We start from the raw sequence: 18488 nt of genomic DNA on the forward strand, positions 1-18488 counted from the left end.
TTAGCCAGTGACCTAACAGTCTATAAGTGCTATAGTGGTACAAGAGGGAGAGGACACTTCCAGCTGGGTGATCAAGGGAGGCTTCCTGGAGGAAGTGGCATCCAAATTGGGCTTTATAGGATGATAGGAGTTGGAATAGGAAGATAAAGAGCAAGGGCATCCAGGAACAAGGAAGGGTACAAGCAAAGGTCCTGCAACAGTGGAACTCACAGCAGGTTCAAGTAGCTGGGAGTAGTCATTCAACCAGGCTGAAGGGAAGACAAAGATGAGTGGCTCCAGCTATAGTGATAAGTCAAGGTCCTTTTACAACAGACCTTGAATGCAGAACGTAAGAGCTGGGAGTTTTATCAACTGGCAGGAGGCAGCCAGTGACAGTTTTGAGCTAGACATGGTGGTGGTCATAGGAACTCTGAACTGTCTTAGTGCTGGGAGAGCTAGAGTCCATTAGGGGGTTGTCAGCTGTCAGCCTGTCTGGATGATGAAAGACCCTCCCCGAAAAAATATAGAATTGTGAGCCCTCCCTGAGCCCAGAGCAGCCCAAGGCAGCAGCTGACTTCCACCCTCTGCCCTGATGTGACTTTCTCACTGGGCCAGGAGTACCAGTTCCCTTCTGGCTCGTTCATCCCCAGCACTCAGGCCAGGCTGACCTGGGGAGGTCTAAGGCAACTCCGCCTTTGCAGAGGGACAGGCTGTCCCTCTTCATGCTGAGAGCCCTGGCTTGAACCACGTCCTTCCTCCTGGTCCAACCCTGGGATACTAACAAGGTTCTCCTACCCCTCCTGTAGCTCAGGACCCTCCACTATCAGGCAAAGCATGCCCCTATTGGCCCCAGAGACCTAGAAGGATTTGAGCCCTCCTTCTGAGCCCAGCCCAGCCTGGCACCTCACCTCCTTGGCCCTCCCACCCATCAGCTGGGACTAGATGCCCAGAGCTCCTTTCATCATCCTCCCAGAGAAGAAGCCCAGCCCTGCCCTCTGCCGCCCTAAAGCCTTCACCCCTTCCTCTCCCAGGGCTGCAAATCAGTTCCACATTGGGGATCTGGCATGTACTATCTGCTCAGAACTTTCCCTCCCAGTTAGCTCAGGCTCCCATTCCCCCCCCCCACCCGACATGGTCAGCCCATGGGGTCTGCAGAAGCGGAAGGGCTCCTGCCTCCAGTGACCCCTTCAGAAGTCTGAGAGGGAGGTGGACTGTGGCAAGGCATCTGAGGGACAGTGGACTGAGGCCCTCCCATGGAGAGATGAAAGAGGAAGGACAGAAAAGGGGAGGGGTAGTGGTGAAGGCAGTGCTTGAGCAAGCATATGAGGGGATGAGGGGTTGGGGGTGGTGAGGAAAGGAGCGAGGTAGTTCCCAGCTCAGCACATTCCTGAGACATCTGGACGCGCTGGAAGGGCCCCAGCTGGCCTGCATGGCTGTGGCTCCAGATTCTCTGCTCTGTGATGTCAGGACCCAGCGTTTTCCCCCTCCTCTGAGTCCTACTGGCCTGGGGTCCACCTTGGGGCTAAGTGCTGGGTTCTCTTCCCTGAACCCCTTACCCTCAGTGAACAAGAAAGAGGCCCCCGGGGCAGCGGTGAAAATGCCCACCCCAGAGGAGGGCCTTGGCTGGTGGTAGGAGACAGACCTGGAAGACCCAGGGGTTTGCCCAAGCAACTGGCTCAAGGAGACTCCTCCTTTGGGCAGATGCCAGCCCCTTCCCTTCTCCTTGGAAGGGAGATGGAGACAGAGGAAAGACTCTGGAAATGACTGCTTACCTTGAGCTGTGTGATCCTGGGCGAGTCCTCTCAGTTCTCCTCTCTGTAATAATGACAGCTACATTTAATGAGAGCCTTCTATGTGTCCTGCATTGTATAAAGCTCTTTACAAATGTTATCTCATTTCATCCTCACAGCAATCTGGTAGGGTAGATATAAGTGCCCCTATTTTATAGCTGAGACTGAGGCTTGGACAGGTTAAGTAATATGCCCAAGGCTACATAATAGGTAGCAGAGCCAGGATTAAGACCGGGTCTGTCTGTCTCCCTCACTCATAACCATTGAACTACACTGCCTCTGCAAATAAAAGGAAATGGACCTAATGATGCTAGAATTCCTTTGAGCTCTAAAATCGTAATGATTTCTTTTGGCTATCATGGGGATCTTCAAGAAGGGCAGGGGCAGGCATTAGTCATACACTGAGTTGGGGAAGGAAGGCAGAGGCATCTGGCTGTTAAGCATTAGATGGGGCAGGGGTCTTTGGAAGTCCCCATAGAGGTCCAGACCCCAGGGGCTGGAGTCACAGCCTGATCCCCAGCCGGGCCCAGGGGTCCCACACCTTCCCTAAAAGAAGGGAGTAAATAAGGAGAGAGAATGAGCTTCTTCCAAAAATAAAACCTGAGGACAACTCAGACAGGCCAGGACGCTGAGGAAGCCAAAGCTTGAATGCTGAGTGAACTGAGGAGAGGGAAGAGGCCAAGGGAATTCCAGCCAGAGCCCGGTGGCAGGCTCCAGCCAAGGAGGGCCTTCCAGCTGGCCAAAGGCTGGGAGCGCAGTTCAGCCGGTTGGCCACTGGGCTCTGTTTATATTCTTGGACCGGGCCTAAGCCTGAGGCAGCTCCTCCAGTGCTGAGTAGGGGGCTGTGGTTCCCATGTACCTGGTCTAGCTGGGGCTTAACAACAAAAAGGCCTTGAGGAAGAAAAACCTGGAGAATGGGTACAACAAGCCCCAATAAGGAGGAGCCGAGGGACGGAGTCCAGGCACATGGAAACTCTGCCTGGAGCGCGAGCAAGCTGGCACCAGAGTGGAATTCAGGGCAGTCATTCTTGGAGGCTCAGCTGTAGAAAAAAGGCCTCAGTTCTTCAGCTCACTGGCACATTCCTTCATTTAGCCACTCATTCAGTCAGCCAGTCAGTCAGCAAACATCTGAATATCTACAATGTACTGGGACCGATGCAAGGCTTTAGGGATACAGATGAGAATTGGACACATCAGGACATAAAGACAACATGGCTGGATCATTTCAAGCTACACTAAGGAACTGGGAAACCATCTTAAGAGCAGTAAGGAGTCATCAATGGGTATTGAGCAGAGGAGTCCCATAGTCATATTTGTGTTTAAAGATCCCTCTTGATGCAAGGTGGAGAATGCTCAGGAGACAGATCAGAATTCAAGCCTTAGACCTACCTTCATAAATGAAGTAGTCACACCACTAGTCAGAAACCTTTTGTGAGCATGGATTGTTTATCTCTGTATCCACAGGGCTGGGCACACAGTAGGTACTCAGTAAATACTGAACAAATGAATAAACGGATGTGATGGGATGCCTTTATCCTCTCCAGAGGTCCCCAGCGCCAGCCCTGGCACTTAGTCTTCAGTGTCCTGAGCTGTCCCATAGGGATCCTCTGGCCACTGCCTATAGAACAACATCTCCGACAGCCAAATCGTGGGCTGCTGTGCCCTTAGTGGTGCCAATCACAGCTAATCCCAGCCCTGGGCGGCGGCACTCACTGCCATCGCTTCCTCTTGCCCACACAGTACCTGGCATCCACGCCAGGTTGTGCCACAGCACATGGGCTGCCTGGTCAGAAGACGCCAGGGGCTGGGTAGGTACCTGCAGGCCAGCTCTCCACTTTCCTGAGGGATCCACGTCCTGGCCCGAGAAGGGTCACCAGTGTCGGAAGGGGGAACTAGAAAGCCAGGCTAAAAGGGCTGGGGGCTGGAGAAAACGCACGCCCTCCCCCTGGACCCTGCTCTACACAGAAGCGACCTTTGGTGGGTGCCAACCTGCCCTTTCCTCTCTCCCTTCCTTTCTCGAGCGCACGTGCACAGAAAAGCTCAGTCCCTGCATTCGCATTCCCCCTTCCTCCAGTCCTGGCCCTCACTATCCCAGCCCCAGGCAAGCCTGAGACTCCCAAAACTCCCTTGCTGGGGGTCACATGATTCAGCCATCTCAGGCACGTGGCTTGGCGCAGTCAGCATTTAGTTCTGTGGTCGTGTGAGATTTTGCGGGCGTCCATGTGAGAGTGTGCATGTCCACATCTGTGACTGTGTCGGGGGTGACTGCACATGTGTGCACATATGGGAGCCTGTGTCTGTCTGATCACATCTGAGGAGTGTGCCCTCATTAGGTCTGTGTTAGTGCCTGCCTGTGTCCGCCTGTGTGAGTCCATGACTGTGCATTAGCACCTATGCCAGGCTGTATATGGAACTGTCTGTGTCCATGGGTGTGGAACTTACATTGGGTGATGTTTCCCTGTGTAGGTAGGAACCTCACAGCCCATGTCTGTATAGCATGTGACATGTGCACGCACACACACACACAGAAGCATTTCTGCTTTTTTGGACTTGGGCTCTGTGGTGAATAGTTCAGTAGAGAGAAAATATGAAACCTCAGCAGCCGCCTTCCCTGGGCCTGTGGGGAATGGGGGATGAGTGAGGTCGGAGGTTGGAACAATGTGCTCCCCTTAAGCCCCTGGCCCTGCCAGGAAGGCTCAAGGAGGGGCTGGTTTCTGGGACAGGGAGAACTGGCTCCATCCCTTCCTACTCCCCCAGAGAGTCCAGGGCAGCAGAAAAGAGCCTACTTTCTGAGGATTAGTTTATCTCATCGCCTGCCACCCTTGCCTCAACAGGAGCACAGACTATAATAGATGGGAAACTGAGGCCTAGAGAGAAAACGCCACCTGCTCCTGGGGTCACCTGAGTCTGAGTCCAAGGCCTTTCCCCTTCACAAGACAGCCTTCAGGTCTAGCTCTGAGAAGGCAACCCCCAATGCCTGGGTGGTGATGCTTAAGGACAAAGGCTTGACAACTGAATACCTGGGGCCCATCTCCCCTTCCCCAAGCCCCTCTGTACTCTCTTGACCCTACTCACCACACACACACACACACACACACACACTGGGCATAGCAGTGACTCACACTGATGGCCCTTTAGCTTGTAATGGGGGCAATTTTCAAGTGACCACGAGGCAAGTAACCGTCCAGGAATGTATGGGTCAGTGTGTGCATGGCGGGGGGGGGGCGGTGAAGAGTGGGGGCCCAGCCTGCCAGGGAAGGGAAGGGAGAAATGTAAGAAGACTCTTCTCCCATCTCTCCCTAGAGCTCAACTGTCTCAGAAGGAATGTCAGGGCCAGGATTCCCCCTGACTCCTTACCCCACAACTCCACCCAGACCCACTCTGGTCTCCTCCCTCCTTTCCCCAAGCAGAAACTGAATAAGCCTGGGTCAGGGGAGGGGCAGAAATCAGAGATGGGGGTGCAGGCATCAAAGGGCTAGGGGCATGAGGGAAGGAAGGGAACTCTCTGAGCCACCTCAGGTCAGGGGGAGACCCTTTCTCTCACACACATCCTCGCAGACAGCGGCACCTCCAGAGATTTTCCCTCTCCGCGTTGACCCCAGTGGAGGAATTAGGGGAGGGAACTGAGGGAAGCCTCAGACAGCCCTACTGCCGGCTCGGTAGTGTCCCCCCACCCCCGCTAAGGACCGACACCCCGCTGCCCCAACAATGCGCCCCATGGTAGGGTTATTAGTGAAGGGGCAGAAGTTGCTGACCAGAAAAAGCTGCAAGATTTGGGGTCTGGCCTCCCCCTGGAGCCGGGGCGTCCAAGGAGATCCATGGGACCTCCGGGCCCACCCAGACGATCATTTCTGCCTCTGCCCCAGGCGCAGAAGGGGGCACGAGGCCAGACCCAGTATACCGTGCTCTTCCTGTCCCGTGACGGTCTGTTGGACCCTCGATCCTCCTCGGCGAGAGCCCTGCCCTCCTCCCGCCCCCTCCCGCAGCCGCGGCTGCGGCAAGCAGGCTTCTCGCAGCTTCCTCCCATTGGCCAGGAGCTCTGCAGGTTCCGCCAATGAGCAGGCCAGCTTTGGGCGCGGGGCGGCCCCAAGTGCACGGTGTTAACCTCCTGTGGCTGCGCCCCGCGGGCAGGTCCCGGGTCCTACTTTAAATTTAAAGCGCCGGCGGTAGAGACCGGCTTAGGGAGGGGCTGCAGTCGAGCGGGCGGTGGGGGAAGGGAGAGTCCACGCCGGAGAGCCCCGGTCTTCTCCTCCAAGATAGTGGAGCCGGCGCTGGCTGCGCGTGGCAGCTCAGAAGGAGCTTATGTTGGCATGCCTGTAGGAAAAAATCTTTAACGAGGAGGGAAACAAATCATAATACAGTATTTCCTCTCTGGCTTCCCATTCTCCGCCCCCCCCCCGCCCCGCCCCGCACACACACACCCCAGTTGCCTTGAAAGGTACCTCTGTAGACCGCTCATCCCCAGTAGAACCCTATCCCCCTCTGAAGGACTATTCACGACCCCCTGCTGTTTGTAGATTTCTTTTACTGCTCCCCGCCCCCGATAATTTCCATCAGTCTGAAACCTGAACTTTTTGTATGTAAACTGGAGGGAGAGTTGGGTGTGGCTACGGTGGGAAAGAGGGGTCCTTCTGGAGCTGAGGAAGCCTGAGCTCTCCAGAGAGGGCTTCCCAGGCCTGGGGAGAGGGTGGGTAAACAGAGAGGAAGAAGTGAAAAGACAAGAAGGAGAAGGTACCCCACATCTTATCAACCCCAGAGCTGGGAAGAACCCCTTCCTTCCGCATTACCAGCTCACTGTGTGACCCTGAGTAGGTGGCTTTCCCTCTCTTGATCTCAGTTTCCTCGTTAGCAAATGGGGGAGGAGGGCGTGGACCGTGAGCTTTATCAGGTCCCTTCTGCCTCCAACTTGATGATATAAACCAACCATAACTGAGCTGCTAAAAGTTCCCCAAAGGGAGTCCCTTCTGGCATGCTCCCACAAGCAGGGGGCGGGCCCAGGGGGGGAGCGGAATGGCACACATGAGCACTGTTGCCACCAGAGGTGGGCCCAGCTCACAAGGAAGTCCCAAGCAAAGACTGGATTTTCCGAGTGTCCTCCACCCCCACCCTGCCTGCCCCTTGGCCGCCCTCCCCTTCCATTTGGCTCCCACCCTTTGGAAGCTCCATCCTGCTGGGCCTTGGCTGCTATTTCCAGCAGGTGAGGTGGGGGCTGCTCCCAAAAGGGGACCAACTGAGCTCCCTTGGCAGGTTCCTATAGGCACCCCAAAAGGGGTCTCTGAGAAGGACTAGGCCCATGTGCCTGGAGCCAAGGCCTTCACGGACCCCAGCTCAGACTGGAGGAAGCATCTTTCCTTTCCCAGGCCCCAGGAACGGGCTTGGCAAACCCTTATCGCCTGAGAAGCAGCTGCTGGAGAAATACCTTAGCAGCTGACTCACTGCCCTGTCCTCTCTTCACAACCCCCTCCCACTGAGCCCCACAGCAGGCCTTCGAGAGACCCTGAGAGAGAGAGAGAGAGCAGGGGCAAAGCTCCCCCAGCTGTGCTGGCTCAGGCTCTGCAGAGGGTGTGGCTAGCACAGTCCTGCCTGTCCCTGCCTGGGTGGTTTGGGGGGAGTGGTTGTACCCTGTAAATGGCCATCATCTGGCATCACAGTTATTCTTAGAGACTTGTTCAGCCGAGGCCTCTGACCTCCTCATACTGCCTCCCCAACCCAAGCATTGATGGACAGTTGATATACTGGTGGCATTGCCTTCTAGGATACAAGGAAGGCCTTGTCCCTCCAGCAGGTGAGCAAGATAGACACCCTGCCTCAGGGAGTTTACTGTCTGGCCAACGGCAGTGTCTGCCGCAGTTGGGGAAAGACTGAGCAGTGAGTAATGGTGTGCTTTTCCCAGTTCTACTTGCCTCCTTGGGTCTCTATCTGTCAAATGTAGATATGCAACAACTTCCTTATCTCATTAAGTAATTGTGAGGACTGCATAAAATAGTGCATATGAAGGCACAACAACCTGGGAAGAGGAGAGAGAACCTCAGTCATTTTTTTCTGGATTCTCTGAGCATGCATTGCTTGGGGAGATCAGACCACCTCCCCACACTGGCTCCAAGCTCAGCTCACTTTGGGCCCAGAGTTAAGCTTCTCATAATAATGGCTAACAATTACTGAGCACTCACTACATACTAGGCGTTATTCCAAGTGTTAGATGTATTTACTGCATTTATGTATGAATGTGTTATATGTATACATATGTTTTATGTATTTATTCATTTTATCCTCATAATCCTATGAGGTAACTATTAAGTACCTCACAAATATTGGATCCTCATGACAACATTATGAGGTAGGAACTATTATTATTCTCTCTTTCAGATGAGAAAACCGAAGCACAGAGAGGTGAAATAACTTAGCAAATAGTGGAGCTAGGAGTCAAGAGGAAGTCTGTCTGCAGAGCTTGTGCTCATCCCCTGCTCCCCGCAGACAGATGCACACGTGGCTCTGAACCTTATTCTCAGATGCCTTTTCTGCTCATCCCTTCTAGACTGGGACAGGCTTTGAGTATTCTGAGTAACTCTAGACCTCAACCAATCCCCCAGAAGCCAGTCCTTAACCATTCACCAGGTGGAACCCCAGGAACCGAAGCAAATCTCCCCCACCATCTCTTCCAACCCATCAGCAAACTCATTCAGTTGATCAATAATGAATGAACAATGGTAACATTTACTTGTATGTTTATAATTCTTTAGAGAGAAAAAAAAATAAGTGCCTATATGTACCAGCCATTGGGTGCTTTATTAACAATAAGAGGAAACATTTGTTGAGTAATTACTATGTAACAGGTATTGTTATAAATGTTTTACATATATAGTTGGTCCTTGAACAACATGGGCATTAGGGGCACAACTGAAAATCTGTGTGTAGCTTTTGACTCCCAAAAACTTAACTACTAATAGCCTTACTGTTGACTGGAAGCCTTACCAATAACATACACAGTTGATTAACATATATTTTGTATGTTACATGTATTATATGCTATATTCTTACAGTAAAGTAAGCTTGAGAAAAGAAAATGTTATTAAGATCATAAAGAAGAGAAAATACATTTACAGTACTTACTGTACTTATCGATACCAAAAGTTTGTATCATCTGTTTACAGGATGAAAAATATCCATGCATAGTGGGCCTATACAGTTCAAAGCCATGTCGTTCAAGGGTCAACTGTATGAACTAGTTTAATCCTCACAGTAATCCTAGCAGAGAGGAACTATTATCATCCCCATTGTATAAAAGAAGAAATGAAACATAGAGAGATTAATTAGGTTAATCAATTTTCCCAGCATTACGAAGACTAATATTTTTCAGACTTTTTTGTTTCTAAGAAATATATTTTACATCATTACCAAGATGTAATGATGTAAAGACACAGACATAATGGAGATTTTTTTTTAAATGACACCAGGTATTTAACTTTTCTGTCTACTATGGACTCTGATACTTTCTACTCTATTTTTTCTGTTTTATTTTTTCTTAAATTCTGGTCATGACCTACTAAATTGATTTCACAACTCGTTAGTGAGTCACCACCACAGTTTGAACGGCACTGAGTCATAGCTAGAAGTACGGAGGCCAGGATTTGAATCCAGATAATATGATGCCAGAGCCTAATCTCTTGGGATAAAAAATGACTTGGAAAAGGAAAATGCTGGAGGTGTGAGGACAGGTGGGGACTGTGCTAATATGAGGGAAGTGGATGCCTCGATAATCCCACCACCACGCATCCCAGCAAAAGGTAATGCCGAAGTCACTAACACTGCCTTTGAGGCGCAAACTTGCCAGCATGAGCACACAATTGTTCTTTTACTCAGTCCTCTCATGAAGGAAATAGGGTGAGCCATGGGACAGACTCAGGCAATCTAAGTGATATGACCAAGGTCACAGAGCCAGAACTAGGGCCCTGCGTCCGTCACCTGGTCTAGGGAGACTTTGATGCCATCCACAGCTTACTCTTGAGGTTAATGGTAGTGAAGCCGGAAATGGCAGTGGAGGTGGCGGTGGAGGTCATGTGATGACAGTGGTGCCGGTAATAATAGAAATGATAATAGTTGGTACTGGTGATGTGGGTAGTGGGGAGGTTGGTGGTGCTGGTGGTGGTATTAATGATGGCGGAATGAGTAATGGGGAAGTTGCAGGGACAGTGGTGTTGGTGGCAGGACTGGAGGTACCACCACTGCAGCATCTGCACCCCCTTCTCGAGCTCAGCTGATGCCCCACCTCTCCCCTCATCCTTCCGCAGCACTTCCCTGAGCACCTGGACCACTTCGCGGAGAACATGGAAGACTTCTCCAACGACCTGTTCAGCAGTTTCTTTGATGACCCTGTGCTGGATGAGAAGAGCCCTCTACTGGACATGGAACTGGACTCCCCTACACCAGGCATCCAGGCTGAGCACAGCTACTCCCTGAGCGGTGACTCAGCGCCTCAGAGTCCCCTTGTGCCCATCAAGATGGAGGACACCACCCAAGGTAAGGAAGGATGGAAGGGCCCAGGGACAGCCCGGAAGGCCCACGAGGGAGGGACGCCTTTGAGTGAACTGCAGAGGGGGCACTGCAGGCAGAGATGCCCAGAGGCTCTCAGAGGAGGCACCCACAAATGCCTCTCAGGCAGGCTGCCTCCTGCCTTTTGGTTCTCCCTCAAATCAAACCCACATGGGCATTTCTCAAAAAGAGTTTATTGTTGACTTAGGTCAGTGGTGTGCAAAGGATGGTTCCCAGACCAGCAGCATCAACTGGGAATTTGTTAGAAATGCAAATTCTCAGGTCCCACCCAGACCTGCTGAATCAGAAACCCTGTCAATAGGGCCCAGCCTTCTAGGTGATTCTGAAGCACATTTGGGTCTGGGAACTACTGACTTAGAGAAACAGTGGCTGGGTTGGGGGGTGGGGGATTAAACAATAAATGTGGACAAGTTACCAAGACTGTAGAACCTTCCCACCTCCTCATACTGAGATGTCCTGTGAAATGCTACCTGGGAGAGACTCCTGTGCCTACTTTTATTACTGAAAATAGGGTTCTTTAAAGCTCCCCTCTTTCCCTAACTCCCCTGCTTTTAAGCAAAGGGCCCTTTGAGTCTTTTGTCTCAGGTAATCAACATTCGAGAACTCCAGACTGTGCCCCACCTAAAAATGATTGGTCCCTTTGGGCATTTTCTACAGGCCATCCTGGCCCTGTCAAATTTGGCTGGGCCATCATGGATACATCTTGTGACCTTGATAAGTCTTAGTTTCTTCATCCACAAATAGAAATAGCAATAAATATTTCTATAGCACTTCCAGTTTACAGTGCTTTCATGCTAATTATCTCACTTATTTTTCACAACTCATAGGTAAAGTAGGAATCACTTTTATCATAATCTTCATTTGACTGATAAGGAAAATGAGACTTTGGGAAAGCTGAGTTGTCTATGTTATACACACAATAAAATTCTGGGTAGGGACTTGGGGGCAAGCAAGCCCCATGATTCTAAACCTCATACCCTTCCCACCATCACATTTGCCAGCCTTGAAGGGTAGCAAAGGGTACTGGGTTTGGAACCAAACAGGCTTTAGTGTGCATCTTAGGGCCTCCGCCAGCTGCTGTGTGATCTTGGAAAAGTTGCTTAACTTCCCTGGGCTTCTGTTTCCTCAATTATAAAATGAAGATAATATGTACCTTGAGAATTCTAGACATGATTTAAAATGTGTATATATATTACTCAGCTCAGTGTCCAGCACATAATATGTATCAATAATTAGTGGCTATTTCATTGTGCTTAAAAAGTCCTATTAATACTGTAATGGTTCTTATTCCTCTTTTCCTTCAGAGGACAATGGTCTTGAGTGATTTTCTTAATATTCTTATCCATTAAATGGGGCAAATTACAGTGCCTGCCCCATAGGATTGTCGGGATGAATAAATGAGTTCATATGTATCAAGGGCTTAGAGCTATGCTCAGCACACAAAGCGTGAGCTGATTCTGAGGGTCTTTGAGATTCCCCCAGGCCAGAGACAGGCCTCCATACTGCTCCCTAACCCCACCCCTAAGGGCAAGGACACCTTCTGAGCTTTAAAATGGCTCCAGGGCTTGTGGTCGCTGAGGTCTCAGCTTCCCTTGGTGCCCTGGCCTCAACCAAGCCTCTGAGTCACCTCAATAAAGACTCAGGCCCCAGCCCTGGAAAGGGCAGGGTGTGGGGTGGGCTCCCTCCCATGGCAGGTTCTTCATCCGCCCCCACAGGGCCAGCCCAGCAACTCCTTGGACACCCCAAGTCTATTTTTAGAGTAATTTGTGGGCCCTTTGCAGGGGGCAGCTTCCCGGAGGCCAGCAGGCTGGCCCTATAATTTGGGAAGATTGTGGGTGTTCCCGGAGCCCAGGGGCAGCCAGCATGTGGCCCAGAGCTGGGGCACTCAGGCTCCCAGCAGGGTGGGGCCTGGCCTCTGAGGTGGAATCAGGCAGCCACTGACCCCTCTACCCACCTATAAAATGTCCCAAAGGCCAGAGTCCCCTCTAGCCCTATCCCTGAAAACTGGCTTCCCAGGCTCCTGCCTTACCACTGCTTCTCTGGCTCCCAGGTGCTGGGGCTGCCATGAGCAGGGCTGACTTGGGGTGGAGGACTGTGGGCACCCATCAGCAAAAGGGGTGATGTCTGCCAGCCCTGTGGCCCAGGCGAGGCCAGGAGGACCATAAAATGGAGAGGAGGTGGATGCTCACCCCCCACCTACACAGCTCACACCCCAGTCACCAGGTCCTATAGATCCTTTCTTCTAAATTTGTCTTCAGAGTGTTCCATCCTCTCTGTCCCCACGGCGACTGCCTTTGCTCAGGCCTCATCTTCTCTTGCTGGACAATTTCGACAGACTCCAATCACCTCCCTGCCTCCATCCCTCCTGCATCCAGTCCAGTCTCCACGCAGAGGCAGAGCGATCTTTTTTAACATACAGATCTGAACATAACTTAAAACTCTTCAGTAACACCTCATTACCTTTAGGACAAAGTCGCAGCTCTGAGCCCAGCCTCCCAAGCGGTGCCAGCCCTGCTGGCCTCTCTGACCCCATCTTCCCTTTCCTTTCCATTCCAACTGCTCTGAACTGCTTATGGCTCTCTTAGACCCCCGGTGCCCAGCACAGTGCTCAGCAAATGCTCGTTAAATTATAAAAATCATATTAACAATAGCTACCATTTATTAAACACCTACTTCTCATCAGGCACTTTTACGGATGAGGAAGCTGAGGCTTCAGAGAGGTTAAGCAACTTGCCCACGGTCATACAGTCAGTCAGGAGGGGTCCAGGTCTGATGTCCAAGCCCATTCCGTAAGCTGCTAAATGAAGAAGATGCCCCCACTTCCTCTGGCCTCAGCCCCCTCCACTCTCCCTCCTCACAAGCGCCCGCCAACTCCCTGCCTGGTCCTGCCGGCCTCCAGGCATGCCCTAGCATCCCTGCTCAGTCCAGTCCAGCACAGCTCCCAGGGGATAGGTGGGGGCTGAGCCCTCTGCTCTGGGAGTCCTCTGAGCCTGGGTCCTGCCCCTCCCCCCAGACATGGAACATGGAGCCTGGGTGCTGGGACACAAGCTGTGCTCCGTCATGGTGAAGCAGGAGCAGAGCCCAGATCTGCCCGTGGACCCTCTGGCTGCCTCCTCCGCCATGGCTGCCGCCGCTGCCGCCATGGCCAGCACCCCGCTGCTGGGCCTCAGCCCCCTGTCCAGGCTGCCCGTCCCCCACCAGGTGAGCAAGGGGTAGGGGGAGGCGCGGGGGGACTGTTTGCAGGGGCTGAGAGAGCGGGGAGGGGCGGTGGGTCTCTGTGGGAAGAAGCGGGCTCCGTGAACTGGGAGCAATGTGACCCTCGGAACTGAGGGTCGGAACTCCTGGACGGACGGGGCCTCTACCTTCTGCTCAGGCCACCCTCGCACCTCCTAGAATGTGCACAAACCACAGAACCCTCAGCTGGGGCCATCACCGTGAGTGGAAAAAGGCTCACAGGGCCCCAGGCAGGGCTGAGTGTCAGGGCCCAGATTCAGGGTCCCAGAGGTAAAGAGAGCCCAGGCCACTTAATTTTCTCAAAGTGACAGCATTTTTTAAAAAGAAGAAGAAGAAGAAGAAGAAGAAGAAGAAGAAGAAGAAGAAGAAGAAGAAGAAGAAGAAGAAGAGCCAAATTGGAAATATAAAATTTGTGCTGTATTTCAGTTGTTGACATGCATGAGATGAATACTTTTAGCCCACACTCTCGTGCCACCAGCACCCCGCACCCATCAGTGTATAGGTAACAGCATTAAGCCATAGAGCGATCCAAAGTTGACATCTGAGGACACTTCTGGGAATGTGAGGCCCAGAGCCCTGGCGCCTGGGAAAGGCCCTGCGTGGGGCCCAGCTTGGCACTCTGGGCGCGTTGCCTTCCCTCTTTCTTCTGCAGCCTCCTTCCCCGTAAAGTGGGAGCATGAGCTACCTCTAAGGAGCTCCTGACCCTGAATCTACAATACAAGGGTCTCTCAAGTCCCCAGTGTGGGTTGAGCCACCCTGCCCCCTGCTGGCCACATGGCTCGTCTGATTGGAATGTGGCCACAGGCAGATGAGTCAGCTCCTCCCCACCTCCCTACCCCACCACTGTCCCCAAAGATCAATGATTGGCTACAGATGTGGAGGATCTTTTGTGACCAGCTCCAAGTCTGGCTCAGTGACGCCCGGGGCCTTGGCAAAGGACAGCAGCAGCCAGGGTCTTAGAGGTTGGGCACTGTGCCTCGGAGAAGAAAACTGAGGCTCAAGGAGTTCACCAACTCGCTCCAAGTCACGTGGTCAGAAATAGTGACAACGCGCTCCACACTCAGCCGCCAGACCCCGAAGCCTGCACCTTCGTTCCAGGGAGGTCTCGACATCCTAGTGGAGGCACAGGAGCCAGGAGCTGGCATGGTCATAAATGCCATCATTCTTCTGCATCGCAGTCCCCTCATCCGTCACTTGAGGGCTGAGCCGGGGTATAGACCAGGGAAACTCCCAGGTCCCTGACAACTTTTGTGATTTTTACTCATCGGCCTAAATTTGGGATTCTGTGTGCCACCCATAATGTCGTCCTCTCTCTGCCGGCGTTGGACCCTGAAGGGAGAGAGTCCTAAAACCCAGTGCCCGCCGCGGCGCCTTCCTCAAAGAGGACGCCACACACGTGCGTGTCGTCAGTCAGGTGTAGGGAGCCACGAGTGTTCCTGAAGTCCTTTCTGGACCAGCAAGTTGGAATACAGAGAAATAAGAATGCATGTTTATTTCGAGTGTTAATCGAATTCGTTCAGTCCCTTGCTTAGAACTCACTAGGGCTCCTTACTGCTTCAAACTTCTCTGTCTGATTTCTACCCCCACACCCGCCCACCCTCAATCTTCGGGTCGTTTGCTGCCACTCCAGTCCTGACACACACCCCGCACGCTGCACACCCTGAAGGCTCGCAGTTTCCAGAAGCAGCCATGCTCTGTCTGACCTTTGCAGATGCTTCTCCCCCTGCTTCGAATGCCTTTCCTCTCACTCACTTCCTGCCCCGTTCTTTATCTGGAATACTCCTAAGTGTACCTCAGGATTCATTTCAAACTTCACTGCTCGGGAGCTTCCTCAGCCCCCAGCCAGTTAATGCCTCCTTCATGTCTGCTGTCGTTACCAAACAGCTACAGTGTAGCAGACATTATTTCTCTTTCTCATGGCAACCACGTACCAAGGCCTATGTGGCCTTCACATAGGGTCAGTCTCCACCAAGAAGATGGCACTGGCCTCAGAGGCCACAAGAAGCCCTCCTTCTCCGAGCTTAAGGCCTAAACTATACTACTTAGCCATCATTCTCTTATCTTAGGTCTGACACGGATTCTCCAAGTATAACTTACCTCTGCTCCCTCTGGGTGGCATGGTATCAGCCTCAGGGGCAGCTGATAGAGCTGGACCCATTTCTTCCTCAGGCCCCAGGAGAGATGACTCAGCTGCCAGTGATCAAAGCAGAGCCCCAGGAGATGAATCAGTTTCTCAAAGTGACACCAGGTGAGTGTGTCTAGGGAGGGACTCTTTCCTCTCCAGGCTTGGGCAAACAGCATCCCTACTGCCTTGGTCCAGCCCACCCATCTCCCTCTACAGCCCCTCCTCTCCCCAGAATATCCTCTCCTCCCTGCCTTGCCCACGCTCCAACCCTCCAGTTCCCTTCTTACCCGATCTCTGACTGTCCTCGCTATTATCGATACACTCTCACCCTCTTTGCTAATCTCCATCCCACCATTCACCCACTGAAGCCCACTCTATTGCTGCCCATTCACCCATCCATCTGTCCACCTGTCCATCTATCCTTCCATAAATCTGGGCACTCTGTGCTGCCCCGGGTGCTCTTCCTGCAGCTAGGCTCTTGGTCCCCTGGCGTTCTGCTCAGGCCTCTTCCTGACCACCCATAGAGCATCAGTCTCTCTGGTGCTGTGGCCACAGAGGGTCTGCATAGGGGAGAGGCTGGGGAGAGCAGTGCTCCTGGCTGGTCTGCTGAAAGCCCGGTGCCTTCTATCTCATTACCCTGAAGTCAGAAATGGAAACCCTGGGGTAGTTATGGCTGAACATCTTCGGGTGGAAGGAGGAAAAAGACAGAGGCTGCTGCTTGCTCGGCCTGATCCTCATGGGTCAGACTCATCACTTCCTGGAGTTGTCAAGCAGGAGGCTCAAAGACCCTGGGCTCTGTGAAGTCAGGGATGGGAGGAGGGGGTCTCCAAGAATCCAGCCTTTGCGATATCCACACCGAGAACCAGGCTTAAAGGAGCCATAGAGTGGCACTCAGGAGTCAGCTTCTGGGAGGTCAGCTCCCATCTGACACTGCGGAGGGGCTCCAGGTGTTACAGCTGGTCAGGGTCTCAGCAGACTTGACCACCACGTTGGGCTGCCTTAGGCCCCTGCTCTGCTGAACTCTGAGGTCCCAGCAAAGCTGGGGTGCAACCCTGCTAACCTGGCTTCCCCTGCTCTCCCCAGAGGACCTGGTGCAGATGCCTCCGACGCCCCCGAGCAGCCATGGCAGTGACAGTGATGGCTCCCAGAGTCCCCGATCTCTGCCCCCCTCCAGCCCTGTCCGGCCCATGGCCCGTTCCTCCACTGCCATCTCCACCTCCCCCCTCCTCACCGCCCCTCACGTAAGCAGCTGGGGGTGGTCTGGGGCAAAACATTGAGTAAATCCACCCTCACACACGACCAGCAGGGAAGGGTCTGGATGCTCCCTCCCGTTGGAATTCAGGTGCCTCCCTGGCGACTGGGGGTGAGGGTCTTTCTATGCCGCCTCGTGGTGGATAGGAAACAAGTAGAGCTCCTAGAGGCCTGCTGAACCCACACTGTTACAGAGTCAGGACGAGAACTTGACATTACTGACCTCCGGTGGGATGGCCCAGGCTGCCTCCAAGGAGCACTGTTTGGGGAGCAGTGCTCAAGAGGCCCAGAGTCCCCCCAGGAAATATGGAGCTAGGCCCTGATCCCTGGGATGGGTGCAGAGCCTTCCAAGTCAAGATTTTAGGCATATGAGGGGGTACTGTTTGGGGGGCCCTGGAGAAGTGGGCTTTGAGGCAGTGGATTCCAGAATGGGACCTGGGAAGCTCCCCAGCAATGTCCAGCATGCCGGGCTCCCAGCACTGTCCTAAGCACTTGAGATATGTTACTGGGTTTAATTCAGATCCGCCCATTTTTCAGATGAGGGAACTGAGGCTCAGAAAGTTGAGTGCTTTGCCTGGGTCACACAAAGAGTAAGTGGCAGAGCTTAACTTTGAACCTGGGGCTGTCTGGTTCATAACCATCATGTCCTATTTCCCACAGAAATTACAAGGGACATCAGGACCACTGCTTCTGACGGAGGAGGAGAAGCGCACCCTGATCGCTGAGGGCTACCCTATCCCCACGAAACTCCCCCTCACCAAAGCTGAGGAGAAGGCCTTGAAGAGGGTCCGGAGAAAAATCAAGAACAAGGTAAAGTATGAGCTGGACCCAGCCCCTGCCCTGGGGCTTCCTCGGTACACAGGAGCCTCTGATCCTTTGGCAATGCCAGCCCTTAAATTGGCGGTGGAGGGGGGGGCAAGAAGTAGATATGTAGCCATGGTAACCCCTCTTTTGGGGTCTCTCCCCTCCAGATCTCAGCCCAGGAGAGCCGCCGTAAGAAGAAGGAATACGTGGAGTGTCTAGAAAAGAAGTAAGGGTCCTGGGTAGGATGAGGGGCCTGGGTCCTACTCCCAGCCTGCCCTGCTCTCCCCCAGTCCTCTCCCACAGGGCGCCAGGGGCAGGAGCCACAAGGGGTGGGATCCGGGTAAGCAGGGCTGGGGGTCAGCAGTGAGTCTGGGGGCTGCCCCTAAGCCTGGGCCTGCTTTCTCCTGCAGAGTAGAGACATTTACATCGGAGAACAACGAACTGTGGAAGAAGGTGGAGACCCTGGAGAATGCCAACAGGTGGGTGGTGCCACCTGCATCCTGCCCTGCCCCTGCCTCTGTACCCAGTGCCTGGCATAGCTCTGGGAGGCAAGAGAAAGGAGTGGTAACTGAGTTCACGATGACAAGGACCCCAGAAACAGGGACCTTGCAGCCCAGGACTCCTGGCTTCCTATTCCTCTTTACACATAGCTCTAGACACCTGACGGGGTTCGTGAGATGCTTAAATGAGGTGGCACAGAGCAGCGGTTTTCAGAGTAGTCATAAGAACAGCAGCAGCAACGGCAGCGACAGCAT

General features: G+C 53.0%; 1 protein-coding gene and 1 long non-coding RNA gene across 3 annotated transcripts in view; one reads left to right on the forward strand and one right to left on the reverse strand.

Moving 5' to 3' along the window:
- CREB3L1 (cAMP responsive element binding protein 3 like 1) overlaps nt 1–18488 on the forward strand; it is a 33111-nt gene that overhangs the window by 8735 nt on the left and 5888 nt on the right. Inside the window, exons 1-8 of one of the 2 annotated variants that reach the window (XM_036220941.1) lie at nt 7426–7554; nt 10058–10286; nt 13333–13520; nt 15723–15801; nt 16762–16919; nt 17590–17739; nt 17901–17959; nt 18144–18212. In XM_036220941.1, the coding sequence (XP_036076834.1) occupies nt 10094–10286; nt 13333–13520; nt 15723–15801; nt 16762–16919; nt 17590–17739; nt 17901–17959; nt 18144–18212 (896 nt within the window). In that variant the 5' untranslated portion in view covers nt 7426–7554; nt 10058–10093. Of the gene's footprint in view, nt 1–7425; nt 7555–10057; nt 10287–13332; nt 13521–15722; nt 15802–16761; nt 16920–17589; nt 17740–17900; nt 17960–18143; nt 18213–18488 lie in introns of those variants that run through there. The other variant, XM_016146753.2, reaches the window with a different exon arrangement.
- Nucleotides 4192–6835, reverse strand: LOC118602841. Its single transcript, XR_004950886.1, has 2 exons — nt 6557–6835; nt 4192–6083 (listed from the first exon to the last, which is right to left on the reverse strand). It is a non-coding gene; the product is annotated as an uncharacterized LOC118602841 (long non-coding RNA).

The sequence above is a fragment of the Rousettus aegyptiacus genome, unplaced genomic scaffold (assembly GCF_014176215.1).
Source record: "Rousettus aegyptiacus isolate mRouAeg1 unplaced genomic scaffold, mRouAeg1.p scaffold_m13_p_5, whole genome shotgun sequence".
Classification (NCBI taxonomy): Eukaryota; Metazoa; Chordata; class Mammalia; order Chiroptera; family Pteropodidae; genus Rousettus; species Rousettus aegyptiacus.